Raw genomic sequence first — 11,670 nt, 5'->3', positions numbered from 1 at the left:
CCTTTAGTGATGACACCCAAATGTGGATCTCCAGCCCTGGCCACTTCCCAGAACTCCAGTCCCAAATATCTGCCCATCCACTCAGTATTTCCACTAGGAGCATAAACAGTGTCACAATCCCCACGGGCCCAAATCTGAACCCCAAGCCTCTCCCCACCCCCATGTCGGCATCCAGTCCCTTCCGCCTTCCAAGTGCTCCAGCCAAAACCCGGCAGTCATTCTTGGGCCTCCTTCCTCTCACACCCCACATGCAAAAAGAGAACAAATCCTGTTGGCTTCCCCTTCAAAACAGAACCAGAATCCAGCCACTTCTCAACACATCCGCTGCCGCCAGCCTTCAGGCACGAGGCCTTTCCTAACCTTCAGCCTTCCTCCCCACCGCTCCCATTTTACAAGTGGGGAAACTGAGGCTGGCAGAGAGCCCTCCCCAGGGTCATGCAGAAAACCCACCAGGGCTAGCTAGAGCCTGGATCTGCACTGCCTCCCCGAAGTCTGCATCCCAGCTGCCCAGGGACGGTTTTCCCTTGAAGCCAGCTTAGCAGGCAGGCCTGACAACACGGCCAGGCTTTGAGCTGTGCCTGCATGTGTCCCCGAGGAAAAAAGATGCTGCCAGCTGGGTTTATGTTTCACGACGTCTGTCCTCGCCCTTGACCAAGAGATCTTACAGGGAGATCAGGGCCAGGGCCCGGTGTAGGGGGAGCGCGGGGGAGAAGGGACATCAATCGGAAGCCGCCTTGCCTGGAAACCGGAGAGCTCCCTCTGCCAGCCCCAGGGTCTGCCGAGTTCACTCGAGGAGGCCGGGAACTGCAGGGGCGGGCTGGGGCTCACTCAGCATTTATTTCGTACAGCTGCTTAGAAAGCTGGTTTTAAAATAGAGATCATTATATATATATATATACACATATATATTTATATATATAAAATATATAAAGAGGAATCGAGAAGTGCCACCCCAAAGAAAAAGCTATGTTTTATAAATATTTCTGTAGCTTCCACATCCCAAAGGAAGAAAAATCAAAAAAAACAAAGGAAAACATTTACAACCCAAGCTAGTGGTTCCACGTGGTTGGCCCAGCAGGCTCCGACCCCAGGGTGGGCCAGGGGGTCCCGCAGAACATTCTGAAGAAGAGGGGCAGACCCGTTCCCGGAGGCTGGTCTCTGTGGCCCTGAAAGGTCACGTCCGTATCAGTCTCACCAATCCCAAGCCCCGCTCCTTAGACCAGCCCATGGGCACTCCAGGACCTCAGGCTGCCAAGTTATTTTTAATCTTGTCGGTTTCCTTTGATGTCCCGGCCCTCCTTCCAGGGTGGCCAGACCTTCTGTCCCTGGTGGCTTCCAAGTGAAGGCAAAGCACAAGCCGCCTCCCATGCCTGGCATCTGGAATTCACAAGCAGAATCCATGGAGTGTCTCCAGACCCCTGGCCCCAGTCGCTGAGGGTCCTTGAGCAGAGTCCTCGCTCCTGCATGGGCGGAGGGCAGGGCCTCACTTGCAGACATAGCGCTCCACGGTACGCTCACACCTGCGGCAGGTGACGTAGCAGCACCAGTGGTACTTACAGTGGCACCTCTCGACCACGCGGTCTGTGTAGGGGTTGTAGCCACGCCCGCAGCACATAAGATCGCAGCTGTCACTTCCATTGGATGTCTTGTTGCACTGCCTGTTGTGGGGGCAGGAAGGAGGTCAGTGCACGCCTTGGTCACCGACCCACCAACACCCCATGACTCCCAGCCAGGCAGCCGGCAGCATCTCCCATGACTCCCAGCCAGGCAGCCGGCAGCATCTCCCATGGCCACCGACTCGGCCCTTCTTAGAAGCTATCTTGATCTTTGGGGAATTTTAAACAATCCTCTTACCTAAAGGTACTTCTAACTTTTCTATAATTCTAATAAGGGGTTACCAAAATGATGGGACTATTTTCTTTTATTTTTTTTGAGATGGGGTCTCACTCTGTTGCCCAGGCTGGAGTGCAGTGGTTGTGATCATGGCTCCCTGCAGCCTTGACCCCTGCCTCCCTGCCAACCCAGGCCCCCGGCTCAAGTGCTCTTCCCACCTCGGCCTCCTGAGTAGCTGGGACTACAGGCACACACCACCATGACTGGCTAATTTTTTAATTTTTATTTTTGTAGCAATGGAATCCTACTATATTGCTCAGGCTGGTGTTGAACTCCTAAGCTCAAGCAATCCTCCCCCCTCAGCCTTCCAAACTGCTAGGATTACAGGCATGAGCTGCCGTGCCCAGCCTTGTTTTGTTTTCTTGGAGGTATCTTTTTTCTATTTCTTCTACCTCTAAATACTGGAAAGACCCTCCAACCAATCTAATAATCCTACCTTTATGTGTTTATGTGTAACCTTTTTTTTTTTTTTTTTTTTTTTTTTTTGAGACAGAGTCTCACTCTGTCGCCCAGGCTGGAGTGCAGTGGTGCAATCTCAGCTCACTGCAACCTCTGTCTCCTGGGTTCAAGCGATTCTCCTGCCTCAGCTTCCCAAGTAGCTAGGATTACAGGCATGCGCCACCACACCCGGCCATATTTAATGTTTAATTAAATATTATGAGAGATGTAAAGACCATTTGCTTTTTAGAATCCTAGCATAAATGCTGAAATACTAGAAGCCCCAGTGGGCACTGGACACGCTGCTCGTGGAGGAAGAGGGGTCTGTCGGCCTGTGGGTCAGGCACTCCCTCCAGTGTCTTATCTTAGTGGAGGCGCTCGGGGCCCTTGGGTCAGTGGTATTATGTTCATTATGCAGATGAAAACAGGCTCAGCAAAGGGCAGAGGCTTAAACTCGGGGACTAAAACTGAGGCCCTGGCTTGCTCTCCCTACCCTAAAGGGCGGGGTGTGGAAGCCGGCAGGGGCTGCATTTCTTCCCAAATGTGGGATACGAAGGCATTGAAGGTCCCTATAAAATGCAAACATGCTTCCACTGCTCTCAGTTCTTCTGTCTAGTGACAAATCATCTGTTCAGACTGGTGGCTCCTCTAGCCGGGCTGAGGCTAGACAGGGAGTGTTTTCATGAGATGTAGTTGTGGACAGAGCAGCAGGGGGCTGGGGCACTGACAGGGGCAAATGGTCCCCACATGTGGACTGAGGAATCCCAGAATGTCCAATATGGGAAAGTCCTAGAGGTGACCGAATGCAATCCTCATATTTACTGATGGGGAAACAGACACAGAAGGGAGAGGGGCCTTGCCCGGGGTGAGTACAAGGTCTGTGAGAGTCCAGGAGGGCTTCCTGGAAGAGGAGAGGCCATCTAGGCCATTCATGAAGTATGAGCAACACTCCACTGTGCAGAGGAGGGAAGGAGTGCTGGGGTAGAGGGAACAGCCTGGCCAAAGGCAGAAGACCAGGCCTGCCCTCAGAACAGTGAGAGCAGATGGAAGGGGAGAGCTGGAGGGCCAGAGGAGGCTGATCAGTACTGGGGAAGGGGCCATGGAGGAGGGGAGCATCTGGGGAGAGCCAGCCAGTGACCAGGGTTCAAGCCCCAGCTCTGCCACTTAGTGGCTGTGTGACTTAAGGCAACTTACTGAACCTTTTTGGGCTTTGTTTAGCCACTCAGCATCCATGAGTTCCCCCTCAGCCTTCTCCTGAAGGCTCTGGCTGAGCACTCTACCCTGAGTGGTAGGAAGGAGACAGAGTTCTTTTTTAAATTTCTGGATCCCTGACATGCATTGTCTGAAAACTTGGCCTCCAATGGCAGATTCAGACAAGGCCCAGGTACCTGGGACCAGGATTGGGGCCAGTGGGGCCACAGGCCCAGGGAAGGGCCATTGGGATGCCTGGCTCCCAGGGCACAGGGTGGCTCAAACTGTGGGTGGTGGGGGATGTGTGGGTTTCAGAGGCACGAGCCTCTGAAAGAAATATAACAAGAGGGCTAGGGTTTGGAATATTGACTGCAGATTAGGCCTCGGTTTCCCCATATTAGATTTGAGGAGGCTGCAAGGTATATTCCGCAGCGAGGGAGCCAGCCTCTAGAGATACCCCACATGCACACACCTTGCACAGTTCACCAAGCTCACTTACATCCAACCCCCAACCTAATCATCAATCTCACATTTCCCCTCCTCTAGGAAGCCTTCCTTGATGTCCAGGCTGGATCAGGGACCCTCTGGGCTCCCCTCACACCAGGCTTTCCTGTCATGACCTGAGCCCTTGGGGATCCCCCACCAGCACCTGCCAGAGCCAGGCAGAGACACAGCTGACCTGCAGTCTCATGTAATGGGCGCAAGAAATGTCTGTGGTTGTGAATTACTGAGAAATTGGGGCTGTTTGTTACTGCAGCAAAAGCCAACTAACACAGATGCCTGCAAGGACCCTCCCTGGGGAAGGACTGGAGCCGCAAGGCAGGAGACCTGTGGGGGCTGTGAAGGAAGCCAGGAGGATGGGTGGTGCTGTGGGCGGAGCCTCCTCATCAGGAGTGAGGGCGACTGGGAGAGAGGGCACAGTGGGAGGGGAGAGGGAGATGCTAGGTAAGTGTGCTTGGAGATCAGCGACAACCCTGTGTGCCCCCCGCACTGTGCGGAAGACAAGCCTGAGCCTCAGATCAGTGAAGGATGTGCCCAAGTCCCCCTGCTGTGCCCTCCCTGACACACACAGAGCTGCACATGGATCGAGGAAGACCCTTTCTTCACTCTCGGGTCCTCTGTGGGCCTTCTGCAGCCCTCCATGTTCCAGAATCCTCCTCTAACTCCCCCATCCCCATCTACCTCAGCCCAGCCTCTGGCTCCTTCCTGTCTCCTTGGCCTGACCTGGTTCCATCTTCCCTCTGTCGACCCCCTCAATCTGGCCTCCAGATGGGAGCCTGGGCCTCCTCACAGAGCCTGCTGCCCTGGCCTGTGGGGATGCAGCCCCCCAGCCCACCCCTCCCTCTCCTGGAGACAGGAACGTGGGCTGCGGAGGAAGTCAATGCTGGCTGTGCACCAACTATGTGCCAGACACGTTCCCAGACACCCACTCTCTGGTGCAATATTCTTTTAACCCCGAGAACACGAGTTTTGTGGAATGCTATTAGGGGCTCCTTAATAAAAGCGTTCCGTGGCCAAACACCTCTGGGAAACACTGGCTTAAACAGATCTTTACTGCAGATTCCTCAGAGCCTTTCATATGTTCTAGTGCCTTGTGAATTGTCAGAGAATTTCCCAAAAGCATGTGATGACAGAGCTCTTTCTCTCGTAGATCGGGACCAGCTTTCGCCAGCACCGTCTTCAGGAAATGCTGCTTGTGCAGTCCTCACCAACCCCACCCAGCACACAGTAGGTCTGCAGTCACCCCTGGCTCCCTCACTCTCCTGTCCTGAGCCGACTGCAGCAGTTGTGACGGGGGCTGTGGTAGGGTTCCAGGCTCAGGGTCCCCAGGAGGAGATGGGAGGAGCAGAGGGCCGGGGAGAGGGCTCACAGAGGCGAGGACACAGGGGCAGTGTCGCTGCACAGAATGCAGGCAGACATCACTCTCCCTCACTCATTGTAGGCTGTCCCCATCTTCCCTGGCACCTCAGTCCCTTTGCTGTGCAACGAGCAGGCTGGATGGCCTTTACCCTTCATCTGTTCATCTGACAAACATTTTCTGAGCACCTATCTTAGGTTGGGCAGCCTCGCTCCTGTCCCATCTCCCAATAGCATCATTGTCTCTTCCCATCTGTCTCCCCAGCTGGGGAAGGTAGAGCAGGAGCCTCCCATCAGCCTCCATTCACTGGGCCCCTGCCAGGCACAGTGCAGAACAGGTGCTCCCAGCAGCTCTGCAGGGGACCCTAGGACCCTGGCATCTCCATTTAGCAGTTCTGGGGCCAACTCCCTCAACTGAGCAGGGACTCCATTCCCCAAATGTCACCTGAGTCCCTGCTGTGTGCATGGCCCTGCGCTGGGGAACAGTATGTGCGACACGGGTGACCCTTTCCCACCAAGGTGGCGGCAGGCCTCACCTGTCTTGTGTTCCGTGGGAGCCCACCTTCTCATTCTTCATGCAGAAGTCAGGTGAGCTCTGCAGGTAGACGAGTTCTGAGTCCTTCACAGGCCGGATATCCAGGTCTTTGGGCACCAGGTGCTTGCGGGTGCCCATGGGTCGGTGCACTACCTTGGTGGCCGACAGGTATCGGGTCTTGAGGTCAGCAGCCACATCCCGTAGCTCCTGCAGCCCCTTCCAGCAGGTGCGGATGGAGCAGGAGCCAGACACCCCATGGCACTTACACTTCATTTCCAGAGAGGCGCGCAGAGCCTGCAGACAGGGGAAGGTGTCAGCTGGGCGGCCAGAGTCCCCTCCCTGGCCTGCCCCGGGACCCCAGCCCCACCCACCCATGGCTGGGTGCTCTCAGGGAGTCACTGCCTGCTGGAGCCTCAAGTGATAGAGCTTTTTGCTTTAAAGCTCGGAGGTGGTGTGGGCCTTCCTGCAACCTTGGGGGACAGCTGAGGGGCAGGAAGAAAGGCGTTTGCAGGGATAGGGATGTCATTATTGAGCACCTACTGCATACCAAGCGCTCTAACGCATAATGGAGATGGATCACCACGATAGCCCTTGAAGGGAGGTATCCTTACTTCCCCCATTCTAAAAAGAAGAAACAATAGCTCAGAGAGGCTAAGTCTCATGCCCAAGGGTGCAGTCAGAAAACCAAGCAGCTGGGATTTGAACCCAGATCTGAGGGTGATTCCAAAAGTGGTGGCTTTTAGTTGTTCCATGCTTTTTCGCTCACTAAATGCTTGCTGGAAAAAAGGAAGAAAAGAAGAGAAGGAAGGAAGGGAGGAGGGTAGGAAGGGGAGAAAAGGCAGGGGTGAGTGCAGGGGGCACCTCCCTGCCACCTGGCTGGCTTTCCCCCCACTGCCAGTGCTCCTGCCAGGCCACCCTCAGCAAGCCACGTCACCACTCAGGGCCTCTGTCTTCTTTCATGCAAAGCGAGCACATAATTCCTGCCCTGCAGAGAGCTGTAAGGATGAAATGAGATGGCACACACAAAAGGGTTTTGTGAACCATAAAAGTTAAATCAATGCTGGTTTTGAAAAACCCATTTAAGTAATAACTATGGTGGAGGCCCCTTGGGCTCAGAGGCTTGGGGAGGCTCTTGCCCTGGCTTCAAAAAGGACTGGGGCCCACCAGCTTCCCTGGGCCTCAGTTTCCCCATTCATACCTGAGGGGCAGAAGTTAGACGCCTTCTACAGGCCTTCCAGTTCTGCCTTTTAAACCCTTCTTTCAACACAAGACTTGGATTCCCCTGCCCAGGCCTCCCTCCTGCCTCTCCTGTTCAGAGACCTGCAAGAGTCACGGGAACCTGGGTCCATCCCCTGCATCAGAGAGATGGAGAAACTGAGGCACAGAGTGGGCAGGACTTGCCCAAGACAAGTGAGTTAGTGGGGAAGCTGGCCAAGGTCCCAGGGCTCCTTCTCCTCACCAGTGCCACGAAGTGAGGACCCAGGGAGTACGTTTGGGTACCCAATCTGGAATTTGCTGAGAAAAGCCTGTGGAGGTCACAGGGATGAAGTCAGCAGGACTGCAGGGCACCGAGGCACTGGTGAGCCATCGAGGGAAGGTGAACTAGGTTCTGCTGCTCAGCATAAGCTGGGGGAAGGGGCCTGGAACTTCCCGAGGTACTAAACATGTGTTTGTGATCTCATTTAATCCTCAGCAGCCCTGCAGCTTTCGGGGATACTGGCCCCTTTTGCAGATGGCCTCAGGGATGGTCCTGATTTGCCCTGAGGCTGAAGATCCTCTTTGGACTGCATGGTGGGGAGGGGAGGGCTGTGCCCCTGGCAGCATGTGGCGTCCAGCTGGCCTGGCCATGGTGGTGGGCGTGGTCGTGGTGGTGGGCGTGGCCATGGTGGTGGGCGTGCAGGCCGCTGGTGAAGGGCTCCCACTGGGTTTCATGAGCAGGGGTTGGGGAGAGGTCAGCAGGGCCAGGAGGCAGGAGTCCTGAGTTCCTGGCCAGGCTCTGCTATAGATCCACAGTATGATTTGGCCTCAGTTTCCCTAACTGTCCAAGGATGGCCTGGACATCCTAGAATCCTCACACAAGTCAGACCCTTGAGAGCAGGTGAGGCCACGGAAATCCCTGGACTTGTGAGTCCCACAGTCCTGGGCTCTATCGTGCTATAGGGCTGAGCCGCTGAAGTGCTTTCAGCCTCACTTAGTGCCTCTGTAAAATGGGGCTAAAGGGTGCAGGGAGGAGCTAATGAGATGCCATCTGCACATGCAGCTCTGGCCAAGTGGCCATCCCTGCCATTCACAGTCCTTTCTCCATCTGTGAAAAGGGGACAACAGGGCCTACCCGAGTTGTTCTGTGACCACAGAACAGAAATGTATGGAGCAACAAGTACAGTGTCTGCAACACAGATTGGTAGAAAGTTCATTCACTTACGGGTCCACTCACCCCAGTCTTTTGGGCAGTGAGGTGAGGAATGAATGAAAACCTGATAATAATTAATGCTGGAGGAAACTGTTCTAGCGGCTGCAGTGGGTATGGGTGGGAGTCCCCGTTACGTCCAAGCAGATGAGCCCTTAGGATAGGCTTCTGTTGACCACAGCCCTCTCCACACCCTGGAGGGAGGGACTGCTTGAGGACCATGACAGATGGGGACTCAGCACCAGGTCACCTCCACCATTGTATAGATGGGAACAGCTGAGGCTAGAGAGGCACTGACTTTCCCAGTGTCCCTAAGTGAGTTTAGTGCCAGAGCCAAGGCCAGAACTCAGAGCGCCTGACTCCTAGTTCAGTGCTGCTTCTGCTTGGACAACCCAAACCCTGGTGGACCCCCTGGAGGAGGAAAGCGAGACAAGCCCCAAGCAGCTGGCGAGGGAAGGGCTGAGGATGAGGACGGTGTGAGGCATGTCAGGTGTGGGCCAGTCAGGGCCCATCCCCCCGCACCCCCCACCATCGGGGCACGCTGGGTGGCCCTTTTCCGGCCAGTGGTACAAGCACAACTATCTGGGGCTGGGTGGGGCGGGTGGTTACCTGTCTCCCCACTTCACTGTTGTGTAGACGCATCAGTTTATTGGCTTGGGATCCTGTTTTTTTCACCTTCATAGGAGCATCGGAAAACTTGGCCCCCATGAGGAGCCCGTAGCTGAGGTTGTCCGCACATCCTCCCCAGCGGTTCCCGGGCCCGGGTGGCTCACCTGGGACGGGGCCGCAGGAGCAGCCCGGCAGGTCGCCGGAGGTGCAGGCCCGGGCGATGGCGTGGCTGATGGCGGCGGCCGACAGCGCATACACGAAGGCCGACTCCCGGGTCCCTGGGGGTAGGAGGGAAAGGTCAGCCGCCCAGGTCAGAGGTCCTCCTCCTTCGCCCACACCCTCGCGTAACCGAGGTGGCGCCAGCAGGGGTCAGCACTAGGGCCATTGAGCTGTCACCCCTGCTTCCCCAATTCCTTCGGAATATGCCAGCTGACAGCCACACTCCACCCACACCCACAGGCATGCCCTTGCCCACGTCCTCCTACTCACACTCACAGCTCTGGGCTTTCACCCACTTGCCCTGCACTGGCGTTAGGGGATGCTTTACAGTAGTGAAGCCCAGGCTCTGAGCTCCTGATGTACCAGACAAATGCACAAAGGGCCTGCTGTGCGTGGATCCGTGTGCCCCCGAAGGATGTGTTCAAGTCCTGACCCCTGGACCTGTGAGCACAATCTTATGGTGAAGTGGGGTCTTTGCAGATGTAATGGGCCTTAGACGAGGTCATATCAGATCAGGGTGGGCCCTAGGCCAGTGGCTGGTGTCCTTGTAAGAAAGGGGATTTCGGATACACAGACACACAAAGAGGGAGCTTGCCCTGTGATGACAGAGGCAGAGACTGCAGTGACGCAGCTGCAAGCTCAAGAATGCCAAGGATGGCCAACTGTCACCGGGAGCTAGGGACGGGCCAGGAAGGATTCTCCTTGGCACCTTCAAGGGGAGCACGGCTCTGCTGACACCTCGATTTTGGACTTCTGGCCTCCAGAACTTCGAGACAATACACATCTGTTGTTTGCAAGCAGCCAGTTGTGGCCCATTGGACAGTAGCCCTAGGGAACAAACACGGCGCTCAGGAGCCTCAGCTGCGGGGTCCTGGCCATTGGTCCGAGCCCTGCCTCTGTTTCCTAACTAGCAAGCCACTTTCCCTTCTCCAGCCTCAGTTTCCTTGACTGTAGAATATGGGTGATGACACCTACCTCACAGGCTGGCTCTGGAGTTCAAATAATTCAGGAAGAAAGGAAGGTTTGTCAAACATTAGCTGCTACTGTTTAGGACCCACAAGAAAAGTTATTACAGTGCAGGAGAGAGATTGCACCTACTGGGGCACTTCTGTCTGTCAAAAGCCTCCCTATTATACGTGGGTCTCCCAGACCCCCCACCAGAAGCCACCACCTGCAGGAAGTCTTTGAGATGTTCTGTCTTTACACTGCGTTGTGCATGGTGCGACAGTTTCAGCAGCCTGGCTCAGTGTTACCTGCGGCACACCTGTCTGTCCTGAGGGCGGGCTCTACAGCATTCTTGTTTCTAGACTCCCCTCTCAGGAGCCTCCCTGACATGTGGCCTCAAGTACAGCAGGCCACAGCCTTGGCTCATTCCTTCATTCATGCATGGGGGCACACAGGTACATGTGCTGTTCTTCAAGCTCCCTGCACTGCTATTGCCACTCATCTGTGTTTACTTATTTGTGAATTCATGCCCACACACCCATCTTATGATTAATTCATCCACCCATACCCCATTCATCCATGCCTGTATCCACCCGTCATTCATCCATGAATCCATCATCCACCCGCCCATGAACCCATCCCTCCATCTAAACACACACAGATCGATGCCTGAATTCCTTCACCCGCACCCACATGCATTTAGCAGCCTTGCCAGCTCCTACCTCTCTCCAGGTCAAGCAAATAGTTGGGGGCGAGCTCGATGGAGGAGCAGTTCCAGCGCATGTCGGCGAAGGCCCGGCGACAGGCCTTCATGACCTCGCGGGCAGCGTGCACCACCGTGTGCATGAGCTCCAGGTTGCTGCGGCACAGCTGCACCTGTGCAGACACCAGGCCCTCCAGCTGCTTGCAGTGTTGTGTCTGGTTCAGTGCCAGGGCTGCTGGTGTCTTGGACAGTGCCCTGCACACCATGGAAAGGCCATGACCGATGGAAGGAGAGACAGGGTTGTCAGGGGCCACATGGCCTCCAACCGCCCTTCTGACCCCAGCCTTTCCTTCAGTGGACTTTGCCTCCTGGTTTCCTGGCTCCTTCCAAGAAAGGCTCCCAAAGTGCCGGCTGGCAGAGCAGTGGATTCCCCTCCCACCCCGCGTGACCTTGGGCACATCACTGTCCCTCTCGGGGCCTCAGGCCCTATTCCTAACACAGGATCACAACCCCCATCCTACCTAAGCTTTATGGCAATTACACGAACAAAACAGCTGTAGAGCTCACAAAGCTCACCACCACCACCTGATTTAGTTCTCACACAGCTGTGAATTATCAGTCTTTATTCAACGTTCATTCAACTCTGAGCAGCTATGTGCCAGAAACCATGCAAAACGCTAGATTCTTATAATCACAATAATTATATATACTATTAACTGAAGCCTTACTAGATGTGCAACATGAGGTCGGAGTTTTCCATCATTGTTTCATGTGATTACTAAACCCATTTATTATGTTGTAAAGTCCCATATCCATGCAAGGAATTCCTAATAAAGGATTAAAGAGCCACTCAGTTTTCTGATGACCTGGAAC

At 55.0% G+C, this 11,670-nt stretch overlaps 1 protein-coding gene across 1 annotated transcript; it reads right to left on the bottom strand.

Annotated features, from left to right (window-relative positions):
• Positions 1–805: 805 nt before the first annotated feature.
• Positions 806–11,063, bottom strand: WNT11 (wingless-type MMTV integration site family, member 11). The gene is made up of 4 exons (XM_011942071.1): positions 10,817–11,063; positions 8,931–9,208; positions 5,916–6,208; positions 806–1,658 (listed from the first exon to the last, which is right to left on the bottom strand). The coding sequence occupies exons 1-4, from the start codon at positions 11,061–11,063 to the stop codon at positions 1,484–1,486; spliced, it is 993 nt and encodes a 330-aa protein (XP_011797461.1). The 3' UTR covers positions 806–1,483.
• Positions 11,064–11,670: the final 607 nt, after the last annotated feature.

The sequence above is a fragment of the Colobus angolensis genome, unplaced genomic scaffold (assembly GCF_000951035.1).
Source record: "Colobus angolensis palliatus isolate OR3802 unplaced genomic scaffold, Cang.pa_1.0 Scaffold205, whole genome shotgun sequence".
NCBI classification, from domain to species: Eukaryota; Metazoa; Chordata; class Mammalia; order Primates; family Cercopithecidae; genus Colobus; species Colobus angolensis.
Note: the sequence above shows the minus strand (reverse complement) of the source record. Positions and strands in the feature narration are given on the sequence as shown.